We start from the raw sequence: 24,195 nt of genomic DNA on the forward strand, positions 1-24,195 counted from the left end.
GCTTGTTTTCCCACTGGACACTTTGGTATTCTTTTGATCTTTGTGACTCTTAATGCTATTGTGACGATTCTTTTGCCTGCTCCATCTTGTGCTCACAATACATTTTCAATTCACCACCAAGCTCTTCCTATGCCACGCTGCACAGAGATGAATCACCGCTTCGTAAGTGTTATGAACTTTGTAACAGTCTTATTACATAACAGTATGTGACTAACAGCTGCATTATAGGCACCCCCAAATCTAAAGTGACACCCAAGTGACTTTCTCTCTTACTCATACATTGCAATCCCTGTCCTGTCGCTCTTTTGCTGTTGCACCTGACTCTCATCTCAATCAGTTTCAAACAATTCATGAAATTCAACAATCCATTTCAGACATTTCTTTCCTTTTATGCATACATCATGTTGATGTAAACCAACAACCACTTACTTAGCCTTGTTACTGAATTTGTGTCATCTCTTCTCCTTTTATGTCATATTTTCTGCAGTTATTTTCTATTTGCAGAAAACCTCTGGGCATTAACACCGTCTGACACCTGCATTTCAGTCCTCCGTCCTTCATAACAACTGACTTGGCCTATGCATCTCAGTGTTTTCAAACCTCCGTAGCACTCAGTCTATGGGACCGCACTTATCATTCACCCATTACATTATTGCAAGTCCATTGTAAACCTTTCAGAATTGTGCATAGTCAATTTTAAAAGACACCTTCAGTTTATTATGATGATAAAGATGATGATGCAAACACAATAATACCTTGGTTAGTGAATCCCCTGAGAATGAAGCTCCTTTCAAAAAAGTTCAACGACCAGACTGCTGGAATACCATTGTAGTCCTTGTGCGTCTCCCTACACTGAACAGTCTCTTGTTAATTTCATGCGTACTGCAGAACATCAGTTTATTACACGCAAGTTGTTCGGTATTCCACAAGCACTGTGGTCACTCCTACAGACACCCGGAGATCCACGTCAATGACAGGCTGGTCTGGTCTCCTAACACGGAGGAATTGCAGAAAAAAGAGCAGAGCTTACTCTTGGGGAGGCCGGGTTTCTTTAATGTGGGTAGTGACATTCTTTACATGTCCTGTAAATCCGATAAGCCAGTGTGGTGTGCTCGGCCAATAACATCAGTTCTATAGAGGCCGACCGAATGAACGAGATGATTAAGAAGACAGGCTCAGTTATGGGATGCCCTCTGGACCCGCTGGAGGTAGTGGCGGAATGAAGACAAACATTTTAGCCATTTATGAACAATTTTGCAATCCTCCCTATGAGACCCCAGCATCAAGATTTTTAGCCAATGAATTATTCAACAGAAGTGTGTCGAGTAACGGTACTGGGGCTTCGTCATATCAATATCAGAGTGCCCTTCGTAGTGCCTCAGTGGGACTTCTCTCTTATCATTAGCCAAGTTTTATTCTTTTTTGAAAGTCATGTGTGTGCTTGAGTGTGCTAATTCTCCCCCGGGGCAAACAAAGTACTGTCCATTTATTAACTGCAGAAAATAAATTTCAAGTAGCGTAATCACTGGGATTAGCATGCGGCCATGTAAGGAGCCAGTGGAGAGAGTGCCACGGAAGAGGTGGCATGGATAGAGACCACTTATTAACAAGCAGGAGGTGCATCTCCTCTGCTAAAATCTACTGACTAGAGTGAGTGTCTCATTAAAGTTCCTGGCTTGGATCAGCTTATGGATTTAGGGAAAGTGAAGGTAGATGGTGTTGCCACCAAATGAGCCTTCTGAGGCGGAACCAGTGTTGCCAGGTTCACGGTTTTCCTGCTTTTGACTGGCGCCCACAGAAAAAAATGAGCTTTTGCGGGTTGTGTATTTTTTGTGTATACTTTTTCAGACTCCTCCACATGAATACCATATTATTTTATCCATCTGGCATTCGTTTCTCTGCTATTCACACTTGTATACGTACTTTATCCTTGTAAAATCTCTGAGAGGGATCGTTGTGTGATGGTTCTGTTTCGAGATTCTATTTCTGAGGAGGGACTATGCCAGGCTTTAAAGCTATGTGCCTAATTGTTTGCTACCAGTGCCACCCCAGTTGTCACGATGGCTGCATTAGATTTTGGGCAACTACACCGTTTTTAAGCTGTCCTTGGGCTATAAATCTTTCAAGGGCCTGGCAACCCTGTGTGGACCAGGTGGCATGTGCACGAGGCAGATGAAGAGTGCATGGAGCTACATGGGAGGAGCCGTGGAAGAAGATATCAAGATGTGGCTGCAGAATAACCCTTAGGCAGCAATAGTCCTGCTTTCAACATCAAATCCAACTACCTGCCCCTAAAACCTCCATTTTAATGAGTTTTGCATTTCACAATTTCACAATCACACACACACCATAAATTTTCAGGGGAAATTATGTGAAATGAAACTGTTATGTGACATGCAGCCGGTGGTGTGAATGTGCATGAGGTGGAAGAGGCAGATGAGAGTTTGTAGCTGCCTGTAAAGAGCCACGGCAGCATCGTTGGAGAAGCAGGAGACAGCAGTTTCAGCTACGTAAGAAACGATATCCTCACCGGTCTCTCTAATGGTGCATCTACTTCTGATAACAAAATTTCTTATAATGAACTAAAGTCCCAGAATGCATTTCCTCCATTAACTGAGGTACTATAGTACTAGTGGGTTACTTTCGAGGAGACACAGAATAAACGGTGCTACCCTCTGTAATTCAAACACTATAAAAACACATGCACACAATAAATAATACCTCTGTCTCTTAAAATTCACTGTTGCATTTGCGTCACTCGGCACACCAAGTGTGGGCAGAGAATTTAGTGCATCCTAATTATAGGAGACTTGAGAAAACTAATAAAAATACAAAGATGTTTCAACGCGATTACTATCCCGTTCACACCTCAATCTTCAAAGTCCTGGTTATCGGAAGCTGCGATTTTTCTGCTGCTTAACCTGAATGGTGTAATTTAGAAAGCAGAAAACAAAAAAGATTAAATAAACACAGCATTGGCAAGATTCAGAACCAAAGTCTCACGGGAGGGAGTCTGCTTTTTCCAGTCGTTGTCATTCTGGGCACATCCGACTCTGATAAGAGCCTCATACACGAGGACGTGTTGACTCTCAACAACAGGCTGGCCACCCCTGAAGCAAGAAAACGCAAATGCTGGTTGGGTGAAGTCGAGTCGGCGCTGGGCCACATCACTGAGGTTCACCGATCCCTTCGCCATCAGACGCCAAAAAAATGAAAGCAGCTTCACCAAAGGACTTCCGATAGGATGCATGCGGCTTGAAATGCTTAAATGAATTCAAATGAAAAGGTCATTTCGTTCCATTCCTGTGCTAGTCGGGCCTAACTTCTACTGCAGTCCCCATAACTGGAAGATAAAACATTCGCAGTCTCCGGCCCAAGGATAGGTTAATGTCACGGATATCGATCAAATCACACAGCTTACTTTTCATACAGTGTCATGTATGGAATTCCCAAATAAACACACACCAAATTATACGGAAAGGTGAAAGTAAATTATTAACACGTGTAGAATGCCTTTATACTATTTAACCAATACATTATACTCTGTATTTGCTTCAAGAGTTTCAATAACAGCAGCACTTATGCATAATAAATTATATGGCAAAAAACAAATCCAGCTTCATTGCTGCAAAGTCAAATCACAAGATCCTATGCACATCTTCTGGCACTTAAAATGAAAACACATCATTGTATTCCCTCATTCAGTGCAGTGGAAATCACCAAATGCCATTTCTTGTTTTTCCTGCTGGTGGGTGTAGGATTCTGGCCAAGGGGGTTTCGTGCCTTTGTCTCCTCAAGTTGCTGTTGAGGTTTGTGAACCTGAGGCTTCCAGTTGCTGGTTATGGATAACGCTGCCCTCTTCTGATCTCCAGTACATGCTAGAAGAACACACGTGTGTATCTCCAGTGTCCCTGAAGTCACCGTCATCTCTCAGGGAATTGGCGGTTTGCCATTTGCAGGTGAGGCGGATTTCAGCTGCTCCAAGTATAGTATTGGGGATGGTGAGACTGACCCATAGACTGATGCATTGTGTGAATGTGGGAGCTCAAGGAGTGTCAAACTCAGATCCTGGTGGGCCGTAGGGGCTTCAAGGTTTTGTTTCAGCCACTTTCCTAATGAATAACCCACTTGCTGTTTACTTTTCACTTGACTTGCTTTTTAAGACTTCTCCCCTTTAAATATTTCTTCTCTCCTTAAACAGCGACCAAATAGTAAACGAGTCAAAAAAGCTAACCAGCTCGGCTAACTCAGGGGTCTCAAACTCGGATCCTGGTGGGTTTCTTAATTACAGTCCAATTATTGCAGTGAATGAAGCATGTTATTTAACTCTATGGCCTCTCGCTTGTAAGGATTACACTAACCGGCAGCAGTTTGAGTGAAGAATGGAATCGGGAGAAGGGAAAGAGACGTATATAAACTAACCAAGGTCAAAACTGGGAAATTAGGAATTGAATGAAACAAACTTAGGAAGTGAAACTAAAAATGGTAGCCAGGGAGGCTCCGTAAGTAGAAGTCAAAAATTAGCTTTTGTACATTAATTGAGCCAAATCTGAAAGTGGAGTTCAACAAGGAGAGGAAACCAGTACTCAGATATAACGCAAGGGTCTTTGGGGTGTACTGGTTAACCTGGACAAATCTGGAAGAGCAGGACGCTGACCTTTGGGTGGCGCTCAGGAAGCACTCAGAAATTCATCAGGAATTATTAGAGTTTGGGGGGGCCTGGTGTAGCCCTCTAATCCTGCTGTAACTGTGACTCTCCCTACCAGACAGAGGACTAAAACATCAGCCAATGAAATGTGATTGCCTTGAAAAGCACTGCAGCACTCGGAAGAGCTCAGAAACTAAATTTCGGGTCCGACCATTGTTCTTCTGGTACATCTTGCTTGTGACGACAACGTAACGCTGCAAAGTGGATGGATGTTTGCTCTTTTCATCGCTCATTTAGGTAGCAAGCTGTCCTCAGAAAGACGTCTCGCTTCAGCCACACTAGTTTGGAGATCGTGCGAGTGTGTCAGGCTCGTCCGTTTTAGAGGCTCCCCTGCAGCCGACACTGAAGCTGCTTGTCTAAATGATGGAATGGCAGCTCATACTGTTGGTGATTCGGCGCTGATGTCATTCCCGGCTAATGCAAGGCTGAGCGCCTTTTAAAAAGAATTAAGTCGGGCACTCAAGAATGTGGTGTTTATAAGTCTGGAACAAAGGTATTGCTTTGAATGATTATTGTTGCTTATCATCAACATCACGTAGAAGTGGAAGAGGATGAAGAGGAAGAAGAAGTTGCTATTTTTTTTTAAATATGACACATCCTACTTGTCTTTATGAAACATAAGTTGCATGAGTAGATAAGGGGATGCATCTAATGGCATTTCTTTGTGTCCTCTGTCAGACATTTTATTGACCGCTTGTGAACTTCTAGCATGAGGAAGCCACTCAGTGTGAGGAAGATTTCTAAAAGAGTTCTAAAACTCCCTCCATCTCTGAATGTATTTCTTTTTTGAACAAATATTGAGGACAGCCCACCTAATTGTTATAATGTTAGCTCAAAGGCTTAGAGATGCTCAGTTGACTAACAGGGTATAGATGTGCCAGTGCAGCAGGATAAGCACCAATCCTAAATCCACGCTTAACTGGATTGGCGTGTTTGCATATCTTCAATTAGATGCATATATCTATATATAGATAAATTATTACAATAGAGAGCTTGAAAAAAAAATTTGGACGCATTGCAGTAACAAGAGCCTTCCTTTACGATTTCTGATTTTTGGTGTCACTCTTGTCATGTGACGACAAATGAAGCTCGGCGCCGTTAATTTCTTTTGAATTGCCTGCCTCGGCACCGACATCACATTTTCGTCTTGACAGTAGCTCCTAGGTCAACAGCCACAAGCTGCAATCCTCCAGAATAGGACCTTAAAGCTCCTGATGTCTGCTACAAGGATGAGGAGGATGAACGATGTGGCCTTCCCAGGTGTGCGGTCAGTAGAGATAGATAGCAACATCCTCCGTGGTGAACATTCACAAAAGCACCTTCTCAGAGCTCTCCAAAATCGAAAACGCAGCAGTAATAAGTGGATGAAAAAGACGGGCTTGTACTAAAAAAATAAATGGTGAGTCTTTGCTATCAAGGGCTCGCTGTTTTGTTTTTGTTCTTGCTGAAGAAGTCTTGCATCAAAAACCAAGAACCTTTTTCCTGTTGTTTAGGTCAGCCACCTGTATTCTGCAAAGCCTAGCTAAAATAAATACTGATTTTTTTTTTCATTTTTCTTCATATATTTTTTTTAAATTTTCTCATAAAGCCGTGCAGGTCTGATTCTGCTTCACTTTGATTGTCACTGGCAGATCCTGGCAATGGTGGCAGCAGCAGTGGTTGTAGGGTAGCAATGGTTTGGGCTGAGCGATTGAATGGCATCCACAGGGCTGTGCTACTCATTTTCATCCCGGTTGGCGTAGATGCCAGCTTCCCATCGCAGTGCCATGGAGCTCTTTCTGCGCGTTACCCTTGTTGCCTCGAGCACCTGTGAAAAACAGAAAATTGTGAATATTCACCGTTATGTTCTAACCTCCCTGCTAACTTGCAATTTCCTTTCACTGTACTAACAGACAGGCACAGACACGAGGCTGGATTTTGGGTTTGAAACCCCTGCTGAAATATACATGTACTTTATGACAGTTCCTTCTGATTAGTCATAAAAGAAATTTAGGATTCATGCACTTTCTCAAGTGGATATTAATTCTTAGCTACACCCCTGCCCAGCAGCATCAGATGCCATGTTGGAACCAACCCCAAATGGGTACTACCCCATGCCTTGGTCTAATCACACCAGGGACGTGCGGTCAGGGGAGGCTAAAAAAAACTAATAATGATAACATAAAATAAATTTGTCCACTGGTCTGTGCTATAAGTTTGTTTTCTGTATGATTGAAATAATTTTGATGATTTTTACAGTCAAAATTGCTGAATTGGTGCATTTCTTGTTCAATTAGAGGGGAGAAACGTGAGGTGTGGCAGTGATGAGCCTCACCTCCCCTCGGACTGCACTCTCCCTCACACACTGACGGGGCTGATGCCTGCAATTGGCACGTGTCTGTCGCTGTCTCTCTGTATGTCGCCAATATAAGGTTTGCAGACACCTTTATTACACACCCTGCCACAATGAATTTGAAATGAAACAACTCTGATGCAGTTGAAGTGCAGACTTTCAGCTTTAATTCAATGGGGTGAACAAAACGATTACATAAAAATGTGAGGCAACTAAAGCATTTTTTGAACACAATCCCTTCATTTCAGGGGCTCACAAGTAATTGGACAATTGACTCAAAGGCTATTTCATGGGTAGGTGTGGGCAAGTCCGTCGTTATGTCCTTATCAATTAAGCAGATAAAAGGCCTGGAGTTGATTTGAGGTGTGGTGCTTGTGGTTCTTCTGCACCATCAGGGTTACAACACTTCAACGGCTATGTGGCAGTTACAATTTAAGAATCTTTTCTCGGCTTATAAAAGGATTAATGTTATACTGTCGGTTAATGCACAGCACATTCTCATTATAGCTTACATTTCAGTTAATAATGTTTTTTCTTTCTCAATTCTTGAGGACCAAGGTGTGTCAGCCTCTATGTCTGTTATATCTGGAGAGCCCAGTGTGTTGTTCGTGCCAAAGCTAAGCTAGTGAGTCCCTTTGTAGAGTACTGCGGAGTTGTATGCAGTGTGGGGAGAACTTCAGGGCATATGGTCTGCGAGTGGGAGGGGTGGGTGTGTGTTTGAGTAGACCAATCCAAAAATGAATTTGCACTCCCACCATGATAATACATAAGGAGAAAGACGATCATTAAACTCCTATGCAGATACCAGTCCGTCACAGGGTGGTCACATGCACACACATACAGACCCCAAACAGCAGGTTTAGATTAACCAGCTATCTTAAAGAGGAACAGTCAACATTTTTCTCATATTTAGTACAGTAAAGTACTCTTTCATGTCGAGTTTAAATACTTGGGATCAACAGTACAGAGTAACGGGGATTGTGGGAGAGAAGTGAAGAAGAGAGTGGAGAAGAGTGTCGGCAGTGATTTGTGACAGACGGGTACCAGCAAGAGTGAAAGGGAAGGTCTACAGGATGGTAGTGAGACCAGCTATGGTATATGGGCTGGAGATGGTGATACAGGGGACAGAGCTGGAGGGGGCAGAGTTAAAGATGTCAGATTGGCACTGGGTGTGACGAGGATGAATGGGATTAGGAATGAAGACATTAGAGGGCATGGTGGCGCAGTGGGTAGCGCTGCTGCCTCGCAGTTGGGAGACCTGGGGACCTGGGTTCGCTTCCCGGGTCCTCCCTGCGTGGAGTTTGCATGTTCTCCCCATGTCTGCGTGGGTTTCCTCCGGGCGCTCCGGTTTCCTCCCACAGTCCAAAGACATGCAGGTTAGGTGGACTGTGTGTGTATGTGTGTGTCCTGCGGTGGGTTGGCACCCTGCCCGGGATTGGTTCCTGCCTTGTGCCCTGTGTTGGCTGGGATTGGCTCCAGCAGACCCCTGTGACCCTGTGTTCGGATTCAGCGGGTTGGAAAATGGATGGATGGATGGACATTAGAGGGGTCAGCTAAGGTGGCAGACAAAGTCAGAGAGGCGAGATGGTGCTGGTTTGGACATGTGCAGAGGAGAGATGCTGGGTGTAATGAGAGAAGGGTGCTAAGGATAGAGCTGCCAGGCAAGTGGAGAAGAGGAAGGCCTAAGAGAAGGTTTATGGATGTGCTGAGAGGGGACATGCAGGTGATGGGGGGTGACAAAGCAAGATGACAAGGACAGGAAGATATGGAAGAAGATGATCCGCTGTGATGACACCTTACAGGAGCAGCTGAAAGATGAAGAAGAAGAGGAAAGTACTCTTTCATGTGAGCACTTTGAAAACATGGCCAGCTTGTGTCCCCTAATCCTAACCCTGTGTTGATTCTCGGGTTTTTGTGTTCCAATAGCAAAATGCAAGACCACTGAAGTCACCAGTCTGCTCCTCTCTGGCGGTTTATATGGAAACAGTTGCGTTGGTTTCATGTCCACATGAAGGGGTACATTTTGCTATTTAAAGATAGAAAAAAATGTGACTGTCCCCCTTTAAAATCGTGCCTAGTTTGGATTGGGGGAATCCAGATATACTTGGGGAAAAAAAATAAGAGATTGGGGAAAACATAAAAATGAACACAGAAAGACGGGAAGAGAATTTGAACCCAGGACTCTGAGGCACCTGCCACCTTACTAACTTTTGTTTTTTGTGGAGACCTTTATTCTATCACTAGACATTAAGCCCGTTACAATAACAGGCTCTAGAACAGTAGTCCATAAACATTAGTAGGAACAGTCTATATTAAATGGCAAGGGACCTTTTACCTCATTAAATTCTTCCCATAAAATGCCTGTAATTTTCTCTGACAGTAATAGTGGCTTTGTTGTCCGTAATATTTGTTTAATTTTCTGTCACACCGGTGGGCAATCAGCAGATTCTCCCTGGCAACTGATGTAATGTGCGCGAAAATAAATCTAGTTTTAAAAGTCATTGTATTGTAATATCATGAAAATTCGTATATTTAGGAAAACCCCTTCAACGACTGACACTTTACTGGGCCAAGCTTCTTAATCGCAAATCTGACATCCTCAGAGTGAACACTTGCACAACAATGGGGAAGCTGGTCTCCGCGTCTCAGTACCCGATTGGATTTTTTCGTGTTTTATGTTTTAGGTCTTACCTCATTTACCGAAATCTGATTGGATCTGCCACGCGATAGTTTATAGGTCCCGCCCACTCTGTCTTGTGTGACGCGTCAGGCGGCCTTTGAAGCATCGCACCGTGCTCCGCGCATGTGCACTTCACCAGAAGACACACACACACAGACACTGGACGCACACAGGGGTTTTATTAAAGAGGATGCCCAAGAGAAGCATGGTGAATAGAATTATGTAACAGGACATCTAAAATCGGGGCAAGGATAGGATTAAAAATTGAATCCTGAAGCCAACCGCAAAAGCACAGCCCTAATGTCTGGCCGATTAGCACATTGTCCTGTCCAGTGCACTCCTGCTACACTTTCTCCTTTGTTTTCGGCCATTTTTAGAGGCACTCCTCTCCCAGCAGAAGAGCTCTCCCTAAAATAAAGTATCTATCTATCTATCTAAACTGCAATACCAGTCTTAATCAGAGGTCGTTTCCTTCCTGTGTTTGTACTTGTTTTTCCTATTTCAGGGGATTTAAAACTGGCTTGACAGGACAACTTTTGTTTTTTAAGCATACATAAGCATTTGATCCCCTGCTGAATGTGTACGTTTGCTCACTTGTAATTGCCAATCTGTGGGAGCCCGAATTCTGGCTGGGTTGTAGGGGATCAAATCCTTATTTCTCTCAATGACACGCAAATCAGTTAATAACTTTTACGTCATGTGTCTTTTTCTTGATTTTCGGTTGATATTCTGTCTCTCGCCATTAAAATAAAACTACTATAATAATTCGAGACTGTTCATTTCTCTGTAAGAGAGGAAACGTACACATTCAGCAGGGGATCAACTGCTTATTCCCCCACTGTATAAAGTCTATACAGGTGGATGGCTCCTCTTCTCTTCACTCTATCTATCTGTCTATCTATCTATCTATCTATCATATACTGCCTTTCACTCTATCTATCTATCTGTCTGTTATATACTGCCTTTCTATCTATCCATCTATCTATCTATCTGTCTGTCTGTTATATACTGCCTTTCACTCTATCTATCTATTATATAGTGCCTTTCACTCTATCTATCTATCTTTCTGTTATTACTGCCTTTCACTCTATCTATCTATCTATCTATCTATCTATCTATCTATCTATCTATCTATCTGTCTGTTATATACTGCCTTTCACTCTATCTATCTATCTATCTGTTATACACTGCCTTTCACTCTATCTATTTATCTGTTATGTACTGCCTTTCACTCTATCTATTATATAGTGCCTTTCACTCTATCTATCTATCTATCTATTATATACTGCCTTTCACTCTATCTATCTGTCTGTTATATACTGCCTTTCTATCTATCCATCTATCTATCTATCTGTCTGTTATATAGTGCCTTTCACTCTATCTATCTATTATATAGTGCCTTTCACTCTATCTATCTATCTATCTATCTATCTATCTATCTATCTATCTATCTATCTATCTATCTTTCTGTTATTACTGCCTTTCACTCTATCTATCTATCTGTTATATACTGCCTTTCACCCTATCTGTCTATCTATTATATAGTGCCTTTCACTACTTATTTCCTCCATTGTATAGAGTCACTGCGGTTGATGGCTCCTCTTCTCTCTTTCTCTTGGGTGGGTTTGTAGTACTGGGGTGTTGCACCGTGTCAGCCATTATGGATGTGGTGAGAAGGCAAGCAGAATGACCCCTTTTATTAGCTAACTAGAAAGATTGCAGGATGTGAGCTTTCAAGGCAACACAAGCCCCTTCTTCAGGTGAGATTTTGTTTTGGGTTTGATTTGTTCCATTTGTCTTGATTGTGTGAAATGTTTCTAATTATCCATCCATCCATTATCCAACCCGCTATATCCTAACTACAGGGTCACGGGGTGTTTCTAATTAAAATCAATAAAAATATAAAAAATACAAAAGAAACTGGGACCAGTCTGTAGTCAGAGGGACAAAGGAATAATTCAAATATTCCATTTATAGTTTAACTTGTGGGGTCTGTAATAGAAACTCCCATCGTCTGTGCTCTAATATATTTAGACAAACATTTTGAAGCTGACAGCGTGTTGTCACACCCACCACATGACAGACCACCTGGATCGGTGACACGTCAGGAACACTGTCAGCTTTTTTACGGTGGTTGGAGTGCCAATCCTGTTGTCACCTTCTCACCAAGCTTCTTGCCGGTGGTCTTGTAGCCCACTCCAGCTTTGTCCCTGATGTTCTTTGCCCGTGGTGGTGGTGGTGGTGGAGAGGTTGGAATGGAAGACATTGACTCTGTGGACAGGTGGGCTTTATACACATCACGAGTTGAGATCAGGAGTATCTGTGATTGATTGATTGATTGATAGGCTGTGTGCCCATCAATCAATCTGTGGGAGTCAGAATTCTGTCTGGGTTGTGGGGGATCAAATCCTTATTTCTCTCAATGACATGCAAATCAATTTACGTCATGTGTTTTTTTAATGGATTTTCGGTTGATATTCTGTCTCTCACCATTAAAATGAAACTACTATAACAGTTTGAGACTGTTCATTTCTCTGTAAGAGAGCAAACGTACACATTCAGCAGGGGATCAGTTACTTATTTCCCCCATTGTACAAAGTCGCTGCGGTTGTTGGCTCCTCTTCTGTCTTTCTCTTGGGTGGGTTTGTAGTACTGGGGTGTTGTGCCGTGTCAGCCATTATGGTTGTGGTGAGAAGTCAAGTAGAATGACTCCTTCAATTGGCTGACTAGGAAGATTACAGTATGTGAGCTTTCGAGGCAACTCAGGCCCCTTCTTCAGGTGAGATTTTGTGTTGGGTTTGATTTGTTCATTTCTCTGTAATTGAGCAAACGTCCACATTCAGCAGTGGATCAGTTACTTATTTCTCCCCACTGCACTTTCAACTTGCCAAGTTTCACAGTGTCTCTTTGACCTGCTTGAGGTCAAGTTAGCCAGCTTACGAAACGTTCACTGGAAAAGTCAGCCATTGTGGCCTAACAGTAGCATCGTGTCAAAGGATCTGCTGTAACGGACTTCATCATTCCTGCCTGGGACTTACATGTATTCACAGGGCAAAACGCATCACGCTAAGCACCGTGTCACACTAGAGAGGAGTGTTAAGTCCATGAGTGAATGCAGAAAGAGAAAAAATCATGGATTCCAGAAGTGATATATAACTCGGAGTCCTGCCACGTGCAAAAGTTTGCTGATGACACTGCTATCGTGGGCTGCATCAGGAGTGGGCAGGAGGAGGAGTATAGAAACCTCATCAAGGACTTTGTTAAATGGTGCAACTTAAACCACCTACAACTGAACACCAGCAAAATCAAGGAACTGGTGGTGGATTTTAGGAGACCCAGGCCCCTCATGGACCCCGTGATCATCAGAGGTGACTGTGTGCAGAGGGTGCAGACCTATAAATACCTGGGAGTGCAGCTGGACGATAAATTGGACTGGACTGCCAATACTGATTCTCTGTGCAAGAAAGGACAGAGCCGCCTGTACTTCCTTAGAAGGCTGGCATCCTTCAACATCTGCAGTAAGATGCTGCAGATGTTCTATCAGATGGTTGTGGCAAGCGCCCTCTTCTACGCAGTGGTGTGCCGGGGAGGCAGCATTAAGAAGAAGGATGCCTCACGCCTGGACAAACTGGTGAGGAAGGCAGGCTCTATTGTTGGCATAGAGCTGGACGGTTTGACATCCGTAGCAGAGCAACGGGCACTCAGCAGGCTCCTATCAATTATGGAGAATCCACTACATCCATTAAACAGTGTCATCTCCAGACAGAGGAGCAGTTTCAGCGACAGACTGCTGTCACTGTCCTGCTCCACTGACAGACTGAGAAGATCATTCCTCCCCCAAACTATGCGACTCTTCAATTCCACCAGAGGGGGTAAACGTTGAACATTATTCAAGTTATTGTCTGTTTTTTACCTGCATTTTTTATTACTCTTTAATTTAATATTTTTTGCTGCTGGAGTATGTGAATTTCCCCCTGGGATTAATAAAGTATCTATCTATCTATCTATCTATCTATCTATCTATCTATCTATCTGAACAGTCTTTGCTAAGATGGAAGGAAACGGATAACACATTTAGAAAAAGTGACGACACATCGACGGGCCTGAGGAACAGTAAAAGGAAAGGACTGAATGCAGCGCCATATTGACAGACGTGGACAAACTCCTGGGTGAACTCTCGCCAGCACACAAGCAGCACACCAAGCAGTGGCCCGGATACATGCAACATCCGGGAAAAACCAGCATGCGACAAGAACACCAGTGAGCCGTAGAGCAAGCAGTTAACAAGTACCTCTGAAGTAACGTCATTAGCGAGCAACAAACGGGCGTACTGATGGAAAGGAAAGAAGCAACATTAGTCATTCAATGCAACATGTCGGAAGACTTTTCAAAGAAGTCCATCATCACCTGCAGAATGGTGGCAAAAGGACACAGACAACAAGCCAAAATGATTGCATTACATTTTTTTTTTTTAATTCACTTAGATGACAGTTTTATCCAAAGCAATTTACAAATCTCAATGGCATGATAATGTCCAGGCAGCTTAAGTGACACAGGGAGTTCAGGATTCAGGCTAACCTGGGACCTTGCACTTTACTGTCCACTACCGAAGCCCCGAGATAACACCTAACATCAAGTCAAGTCAAGTTGGGGAGCAGGCACTGGTATGGCATGTTGCCGCACCCACCACACGATGAAATAGCTCGGGATCCTGGTTGGCACACGGTCCAGTCCCACCCTCCAGAAATGACTTTCTATCTGCCGCAGCCCGGTGTTACGTGGGTGACACGTCCCCACACTGCCTAATACTCCTAAGTACTCTACAGAGGGACTTGCTAGTTAAGCTTTGGCCTACTCCAGCCACTCAGATCCTCAACAATGAGGATCCCGCAAGCCAGATCACCCTCGGGTAATGGCGCCACATGGCCGTAGTGCCGTAACTGATGCTCCCTGACAATGCAGGTCATGTGCCTCATTCAGGACTCCATGAGCAACACAAAGTCAAACCAGTGGGACCCAAGGATTCTCCATAGAGACACAGCACTGAAGGAGTCCAGTCTTCATCTCAGGTCACTGGATAGCGTCCATGTCTCACAACCATATAGCAAGACAGGGAATACCAGGACTCTAAAGACTTGGACCTTCGTCCTTTAGCAGAGATATCGGGAGCGCCACACACCCCTTTCCAGCAACCTCATGATCCCCCATGCTCTCCCAGTCTGTCTACTGACTTCATAGGTAGAGCCACCAGAGACGTAAGTATGCCGAGTTAATTAAACCTCTCAATGACGAGGTCAACAGTCTCTCTGCAGACAGACACACTGCTGATGGCTGTGCCCAGGGGGTCATTATAGGCCTGGCTCTTTGGTTTTTATCGGGACCCTCGGAAGCCCAGACCCTCAGAGTTCTGCCTCAGTCTCTCAAGAGCCCCCATCAGAGCCTTCATTGACTCCATGAAGATCACAGAATCATCAGCAAAGTCAACGTCAGTGAATCTTTCTTCACCAACAGTCCATACAAGAACTGAACAGAGAAGGAGCAGAACACACTGCTGACCATCTCCAGAATCAACTGGAAAATACTCAACTCTGTACAACACTCCCAGTATCAGTGGACAGGCTGGCCATGGTATCCAGCAACCTTGAGGGGAGGGGACCTAACATCAGATCAATACATTTTTCAACATGCAGAAATTATAGCATTGCCCCCTTGAATGGTGTTACAATTCCTTTAGGCTGACGGGAATTTATAACAATGGTGTTTTGTCATGGTAGGGTCCTGGGTGACCCCCATTTTCCCTTTTATAGTCTTTATTATGTAGACCCTAACAGCTATTGAAAAGCGTGAATAAATTTAAATATCGAGGATCAGTGGGTGCCCAGTATGGAGAACTAGAATCAGAAATAACCCACAGAGTGCATTGTGGACGAAGCAACTGGGTGAAGGTATCAGGAGTGTGGTGAGCTTGAAGAATTAAGGTGAAGGTTAAAGGTAAAGTTTTTGTGACAGTAGGAAGACTAGCAATGATATGTGGAGCTGAGACATGGGCAGTAAAGGGGGGGTACAGGAGAAGTTAGATGTGACAGAAATGAGAATGTGGAGATGGATGTGTTACAAAGATAGACAGAAATGAGACCACTAGACATCCAACAAAAGTGGGAGAGATCTCTAAGAAAGTGCAGGACAGCAGGCTGAAGTGGTACAGACATGGGATGAGGACAGCGAGAATGAATAGGTGGATAAAAGAGTGATGGGAATGGAAGTCCAGGGGAAGAGAAAGCGAGGGAGGCCAAAGCAGAGGTGGATGGATAAAGGAAAAGAAGACCTGAAGGAAAAGGGGTCCGACTGGGGAGGAGGTGCGGGACTGAGCTGTAAGGAGAAGGTTGATCAAGTACAGTGACCCTACATAGAAGTGGGAAAACATGAAGAAGAAGAAGAATTAAGCAGACCATAACAGAACGCCCCAAGTCCCATCCTCACCGCCAAATGTTCTGACATGGATTCACAACAGGAAACATGTCAGCCCAAAGACTTGCACTGCGGAGAACTGCCGGTGGTCAGAGGTTGGACCTGCAGTATCCGACTCAGGAGCCTAAGCTACACGGAGAGTTCACTCAGTCAGACGCACCGAGACCATCTGAGGAAACTGTCAGTGGAGCACTTCCTGGGGACGTCAGCCGATCTCTCTCTCTATCTCTGTCTCTCTCTCTCTCTCTCTCTATTTCTCTTTCTCTATCTCTCTGTCTCTCTCTCTCTCCATATATATATATATCTCCCTCACTCTCTATTTCTCTCTCACTCTCTATTTCTCTCTCTCTCTATCTCTCTGTCTCTCTCTCTCTCCATATATATATATCTCCCTCACTCTCTATTTCTCTCTCACTCTCTATTTCTCTTTCTATCTCTCTCTTTTTCTTTCTCTCTCTCCATTTCTCTCTCTCTATTTATCTCTATTTCGTTTTCTTTCTCTCTCTATCTCTCTCACTCTCTATTTCTCTCTCTCTCTCTTCCTCTCTGTCTCTCTCTTTCTCTCTATTTCTCTCTCTCTGTCTCTCTCTATTTCTCTGTCTTTCTTTCTATATCTCTATTTCTCTCGCTCTCTTTCTGTCTCTCTCTCTCTGTCTCTCTCTCTTTCTCTCTCTATCTTTCTATATCTCTATTTCTCTATTTCTTTCTCTCTCTGTCTCTCTCTCTCTTTCTCTCTCTTTCTCTCTCTGTCTCTCTCTCTCTCTATTTCTCTCTCTCTCTTTCTCTCTCTGTTTCAGCCCCTCCCCTTTTCTCCACTCCAAACTCTCATCCCGATTCTTACAGTACGGCTCCTTCCAGTGTCTGCCACGTCCACTGCCTGCACATTCACGCCACCCACTGCTCCTTTGGGGTCCAAGGAGACACCTCAGGGCTGGCTCGAGCACTTTTGCTGCCCTAGGCAAAGCTGTAAAGAGGAGCCCCCTCTCCATTCCCCTCAACCAATATTACAACCCTTTTTTTGAAACCCTTGACTATGGGATTATGGGTATTTTACACTGTGAGTGTGTGAACATTTGTAATACATTCTAACTTTGTAAGCTGCTTTGGATAAAGGCATTTTAAAAGTATACCGCAATAATGATAATAGCCATACTGCATCAAAACTGTTAGGCCGCACTGTTTAGATATACACAGCATATGAGAGAAACTTTTTTTATTTGAACAAGTTAAGAAGCTGATCATAGAAGAAATGAACACCACAAAGACAATTGTGTAACACAGCTCTGTGACAGCATCAGGGTGACCACTTGGCGTACTGGCACTAAACCTGTCCATTTAATAATCAGCAAATTATCGGAAATCAACTTAATGTGTAATGTCTGAAAAACTTTATATTTTCAAACAGATGTGTGAAAAAGTAAGTACACCCCAAGGAAATCATTGACTTGTTCAACTTATTGGCAGAAGCAAACAGCAGATCTTCATGCAAATAGTGCCACCCAGTGATACATGAAATCAACATGGCGCATTCATTCTCGTGATCTCAATGTACAAAAATCCAGATTTGTCACGTGAAAATGGCAAGTCCTCAGGACTTTACTTTACCCCAGTCCTCTGCTGTCCAATCCCTGTACCTTTTCTTTGATGAATCCCTTTTCTGATTGGTTGGGGCAGATTGTCTGGAGAAGAAAAGGTGAGCGGCGCTACCATCAGTCCTGTGTCAGGCCAACAGTAAAGCATCCCAAGACCATTCATGCCACAAGGGGTTGCTTCTCACTCACAATTTGGCCTAAAAGCAGAGCCATGAATAAAGAATGGGACCAAAACATCCTCCGAGAGCAACTTCTCCACACCATCCAACAACAGTTCGGTGACCAACAATGACGGAGCACCGGGCCATAAGGCAAAAGGGATAACTAAGTGGCTCTGGGAACAAAACATTGAAATTTGGGGTTCGTGGGCATGGCTGTGTTCTTAGGCCAAATTGTGAGTGAGAAGCAACCCCACATGATATGAATGGTCTCAGGATACTTTACTGTTGGCCTGACACAGGACTGATGGTAGCACCGCTCACCTTTTCTTCTCTGGATGCCCCAAACAATCGGACTTTACCCCAGCAGTCCTCAGCAGTCCAATCCCAGAATATCAGTCTAACCCTGATGAGTTTCTTGTCTTTGCTGCCCTTCTTGACACCCACCAGGCCATCCTCCAAAAGTCTTTGCCTCCCTCCCACCTGCCTGCTGCCATTCCTGAGTAAGCTGTGCCCTGGCAGTGCCCGCAGCTGAATCCACTTTAGGAGACGCTCCTGGCGCTTGCTGGACCTGCTTGGGCACCCTGACGCCTTCTTCACCTCTCTATTGTAACTCAATCAGCATGACAGAGTGACCTCCAGCCTCGTCCTTGTCACACACTCTCACCCGTGTTAACGAGAGGACCACTAAAATGACATCAGCAGGTCCTTTAGTGGCAGGGCTGATATGCGGTGGGTGTTTTGGGATTGAAGTTCATTTTCATGGCAAAAAGGGACTTTGCAATTCATTGCAATTCATCTGCTCACTCTTCAGAACATTCTGGAGTCGATGCAAGTTGCCATCATAAAAACTGAAGGAGCAAACTTTGTAAAAATTCCTATTTGTGTCATTCTCAGAACTTTTGGCCACGACTGTACACACTGTTGGCATGAAGATCTGCCGTTTGCCAGTTCAAACATATTGAAAAAGCCAACAACGTCCATGGAGTATACTTACTGTTTCACATGACTGTAGAGTGAGGCTAAAAATCGAGACAGTTCACCATGAAAAGGAGATGCCCCTGGCAGTCAGAAAAACCCGACTGTTCGCTGGGCTGAGTGGACGTCACTTGTAGCTGAATGGGGCTAAGATGGCTGCACTCTGTACCCAGAGGCCAGAGTTTGTGACCAGAAACTCTGAAGGAGGACCTACAACGGAGAGCGGCCCTGGCTGTGCAAAAGCCTTGCTGAAGACCGTGTTGGGGGTAAGACAAGTGTAGGGAGGCTGAAATGGAGCTAATGCGCTGTAAAAAGAAGAAGTGGTCACGGACAGAAGGCCGATTGGTCACCAGGTCACCATTAGCTTGACTGGCTAAGATGGCCATACCCTGCGCTCCAAATCCAGTGACTCGAGTTTGTGTTCAGCAGTACAGAGTGAGGACCTCCAACTGTGTGTGTTTGGGTCTGGGGGGTGTGTGATTAGCTGCCAGAACAAATTTCTCATTGGTGACATCCCAGGGGGCGGGGTTTGTCTGAGATTCACTCAGGGAGCTGAGGGGTGAGTGTAGCAAGAAGATGAAAGGGAGAGATGCCTAAAAGTTTGAGGGGGGCGGGCTCTAGGGAGTGTCCATGTTTTTGATTGGTTAATGTCCAGCTGAGGGGGCCATCACATTTACAGCAGACACCTAAGATGCAGACTCCAGTGGGGATGATGAATTCAGAACTTCTCGAATGAAATAAGAAGTCATTTTAGGCAACGTTTTCACTCACTCAAATTCGCCACAGGTGCGCACAGTCACAACTCTGAGCGGGCGCGGATATCCCGTGACTGTGTGGTGGATACAAGTGCAAGAAGAAGGCACCCAACCTGACATACTTGTCTTTGTGATGGGGCAGATAAACCCAGAGAGACATTGGGGGACAAGCGCTGCACAGACATTACCTGGGCTGTGATTTGAACCCTGGGGCACTGGAGCTACAAGGCAGTGGTGACAATGACTGGGCCACTTCTAGTGTCCTGTGGAGCTGCTAACTTAAGAGCTGTTACCTGCTGTGTCTACTGGGATATTCATTTTCTTTGTCAGACACATAAAAACACCAGATTTCCATGCTGAAATAAGGAAACCAACAACATTTGAAATATAAAGTCTCTAACAGGCGGAACAGGTCATCTTTTTTTCCAGAACCAATGGTGTATCACTAACAAGACCACCAGACAACACCCAAATATATTTGAATATACAGCTTTGTTTTGTGTACAGAATCACAAACATTTCAAATCAAGGCAACAAAGTCTGACCGATAGCAGCAGTGCTACACAGATTGTATAAAAGTGGAAAATAGAAGTGAAAGGTACTATATAATAAATAGATAGATAGAGTGAAAGGCACTATATAATAAATAGATGGACATATATATATTTTAGCGTAGTTGGCAGGATTAGATAGATAGAGTGAAAGGCACTATATAATACATAGATATTTTAGCGTAGTTGGTAGGATTAGATAGATAGATAGATATGAAAGGCACTATATAATAGATAGATATAGATATGAAAGGTACTATATAATAGGTAGATATTTTAACATAGTTGGTAGGATTAGATAGATAGAGTGAAAGGCACTATATAATACATAGATATTTTAGCATAATTGGTAGGATTAGATAGATAGATAGATAGATAGATATGAAAGGCACTATATAATAGATAGGTAGATATTTTAACATAGTTGGTAGGATTAAATAGATAGATAGATAGATAGATAGATAGATATGAAAGGCACTGTATAATAGCTAGATAGATATTTTAACGTAGTTGGTAGGATCAGTCTCCATATACAGTCGTGGCCAGAACTTTTGAGACCAACACAAATATGAATTTTCACAAAGTTTGCTGCTTCAGTTTTTATGATGGCCATTTGCATCTATTCCAGAATGTTCTGAAGAGTGATCAGATGAATTGCAAAATCCCTCTTTGCCATGAAAATGAACCTCAATCCCAAAAAATCACTGCATGTCAGCCCTGCCACCAAAGGACCTGCTGACGTCACTTCAGTGATCCTCTCGTTAACACGGGTGAGGGCGTCGACGAGGACAAGGCTGGAGGTCACTGTTATGATGATTGAGTTACAATAGATAGATAGATAAGAAAGTAATTCATTTCTGCTTCATCCACAAGGTGGCACTATGTGATCTTTATTGAGATTTCTTTTTGCAAAACTCAGAACTGAAAACAGGGTCCTGTTAGTGTGCATGGATGTCTGATTGTTGACTGCACCTTCATTTTGGATTCAAGTACTTTTTTTGGCCAAGTCGAGCTTATGCTGTATTTAACTAAAATTAAGTAAGTCATTGTGAAATTTAAAAAATGTACACAGTTAGGGAGCCCCAGTTTCAATAAACCTATGGAAGAATGCTGTGGGGTAGGGTTAGTACCCAGAACTTGCATGGCTTCCAGTTCTATCATCCTGCGTTCCTTTAAGAATTTGCATGTAACCCTGCTGTGGCTTTATGGGCTGCACTCACTCCAGGGCGTCATTTTCAACACATCCTGTCCAAGAAGCTTATCGTGTGTACTAATAAAAAGCATTGCAGTTTCCATTCCAACAGAATATGCAACCAATGCTCTGTGAAATTTTAAACAGAAAAAAATATCAGGGTCATACACAGGGGTGCTGTAAGGGTCTCATACTGGTGTTTTCCCAGTTATTTGTTTATCTGATTTATTCCTGCTGTTATTTTGACCCTTATGGACTTGACTTTCATGGCTGATCCTTATGATCTGAGTCGAACTAAATGAGATTTATATTAAGCAGGGTAGCTTGATTCTGTTCAAACAGTTAGCTTGATTTAACTAGGGGGCAATTACTTTTTCACACAGTGCTTATTCGATAAAGGACACAGGTAAAAATAAAAAAGTGATGTGTTCACTCAGTTTCCCTTTACCTAATGTTAGATTTTGGCTAAACACCTGAGAACATTTTATATCAATACTTTATACAAGTGGAAGAAGCCAAGAAGGGGGCAAATACATTTTCACGGCAAAAACTGCAAATGCATGCTTTTATGCAAAGAGTGAAAGGCTGCCTGTCATTACAGTAATAGCAAAAGTAAGAATATCAGCCAAGGTAGCTGGAGATTTCACGTTTTAGGTGGAAAATCAGGCAGAACGTTCAAAGGAAAGCCCACCAGTATCATCAGTTTTAAGCTCTGGTCTTGCTGATGGAAACCATTGATTCAGGACAAAAAAAAAAAAAAAAAAACAACCTGTGACTTCAAGCAGAGAAATCTGCCACTGAAACTTGCAAAGGAGAAACCGCTTGTCCTAAAAACCCCAAGTCAGGCGTATGTGAGTGAAATGCAGCCCGTTGGTGGCCATAAATTATTCAGACACTTACGCTGGTGTCTTCGACTTTCTCTCGTCGCCTCACTTTGTGGGTCTCGTAATCTTCCATGAGAGTCTGCATGAAATTCTTAGGTCTGTGGTTGCCTCCGGTCTCTTCTGATCCTCCATCGGACAGCGGCGATGGCAGAGGCCCCTCGGCAGAGGGTGATACTGGGGGCACGGGGCGAAGTTTCTCAATCTTGCCTGTAAAAGAAAAACAAAAAAATAGGTGATACACAGGACACCTGAATCAATAAGAAATATAACTGCAGTGAAAAATCCCCCTTTTTGACACACCTGCTCTGTTTATATCTGGATACCCCGAGACATTTTTTTATATCCACAGCTTGTACAAAAAGATATTTTAATAATGATAAACTACTTCTGATCTCTATAGAAAACCATTTAGCATCAAAACCCTTACACTTACACTAAATGGCCAAAACATATGTGGTGTAACCAGTAGGTGGCGCCACTGAGGCCCTAGCCCCAAACACACCAACACAAATACAAGTCCCGGGTTCAAATAAAAAATGTATTTTCCATAAATAATTGTCACAGATGTTGTCAAATGTTGTACAAAAGGACATAAGGTCACTGGAAAGGGGAGTGTGGCGCTCCTGATATCTGCAAAAGGACGAAGGTCCAAGTCTTTAGAGTCCTGGTGCTTCCTGTTTGCGAGACACGGACACACTCCAGTGACCTGAGATGAAGACTCGACTCCTGTGTCTCTATGGAGAATCCTTGGGTCTCGCTGGTGTGTCTTTGTGTTGCTCATGGGGTCCCGAATGAGTCACATGACCTGCACTGTGAGGAAGCGTCAGTTACGACACTACGGCCATGTGGCACCATTACCCGAGGGTGATCCAGCTTATGGTTGAGGGCCCGAGTGGCTGGACCAGACCAAGGGGATGCCCATGTAACACCTGGCTGTAGCAGATAGAGGGTCATTTCTGGAGGGTGGGACTCGGACCGAGTGTCTGCCTGGGGAGTTGCCAACCGGGATCCCGAGTTGTTTCATCATGTGGTGGGTGCGGCAACATGCTGTACCAGTGCCTGCTCCCCAACTAGACTTGACCTGCTGCACAGAATCACAAACAGTAATCTTCTTCCCGGCGGCACAGTGGTAGCGCTGCTGCCTCGCAGTTAGGAGACCCGGGTTCACTTCTCGGGTCCTCCCTGCGTGGAGTTTGCATGTTCTCCCTGTGTCTGCGTGGGTTTCACCTAACATGCAGGTTAGGTGCATTGGTGATTCTAAATTGTCCCTAGTGTGTGGGTGTGTGTGTCCTGCGGTGGGCCCGCGCCCTGCCTGGGGTTTGTTTCCTGCCTTGCAACCTGTGTTGGCTGGGGATTGGCTCCAGCAGACCCCCGTGACCCTGTGGTTAGGATATAGCAGGTTGGATAATCTTCTTCCCCTTCTTTGTCATTCCTCTCCTCCAGGTGAGTTTCATCCTCCTCCACCCGACTCTGACTCCACTGAAGTGCCGAGGAATGGCATCCTTTATACCAGGGGTCCCCAACTCCAGTCCTGGAGGGCCGCAGTGGCTGCAGGTTTTCATTCTCACCTTTTTCTTAATTAGTGACGTGTAATTAACTTCTTTTGGGGTGGCACGGTGGTGCAGTGGGTAGCGCTGCTGCCTCGCAGTTAGGAGACCCGGCTGGGTTCACTTCCCGGATCCTCCCTGCGTGGAGTTTGCATGTTCTCCCAGTGTCTGCGTGGGTTTCCTCCCACAGTCCAAAGACATGCAGGTTAGGTGGATTGGCAATTCTAAATTGTCCCTAGTGTGTGCTTGGTGTGTGTGTGTGTGCCCTGCAGTGGGCTGACGCCCTGCCCGGGGTTTGTTTCCTGCCTTGCGCCCTGTGTTGGCTCCAGCAGAACCCCGTGACCCTGTAG

General features: G+C 44.1%; 1 protein-coding gene across 3 annotated transcripts in view; it reads right to left on the bottom strand.

Moving 5' to 3' along the window:
- Positions 1–3,989: 3,989 nt before the first annotated feature.
- Positions 3,990–24,195, bottom strand: part of LOC114654486 (A-kinase anchor protein 2) — a 97,932-nt gene continuing 77,726 nt past the window's right edge. For 2 of the 3 annotated variants that reach the window (XM_051929774.1, XM_051929772.1), the window contains exons 3-5: positions 22,315–22,505; positions 14,012–14,050; positions 3,990–6,515 (exon numbers count right to left, since the gene is read on the bottom strand). In XM_051929774.1, coding sequence (XP_051785734.1) covers positions 6,423–6,515; positions 14,012–14,050; positions 22,315–22,505 — 323 coding nt within the window. In that variant the 3' untranslated portion in view covers positions 3,990–6,422. The remainder of the gene's footprint in view (positions 6,516–14,011; positions 14,051–22,314; positions 22,506–24,195) is intronic. The other variant, XM_051929773.1, reaches the window with a different exon arrangement.

The sequence above is a fragment of the Erpetoichthys calabaricus genome, chromosome 7, assembly GCF_900747795.2.
Source record: "Erpetoichthys calabaricus chromosome 7, fErpCal1.3, whole genome shotgun sequence".
Lineage (NCBI taxonomy): Eukaryota > Metazoa > Chordata > Cladistia > Polypteriformes > Polypteridae > Erpetoichthys > Erpetoichthys calabaricus.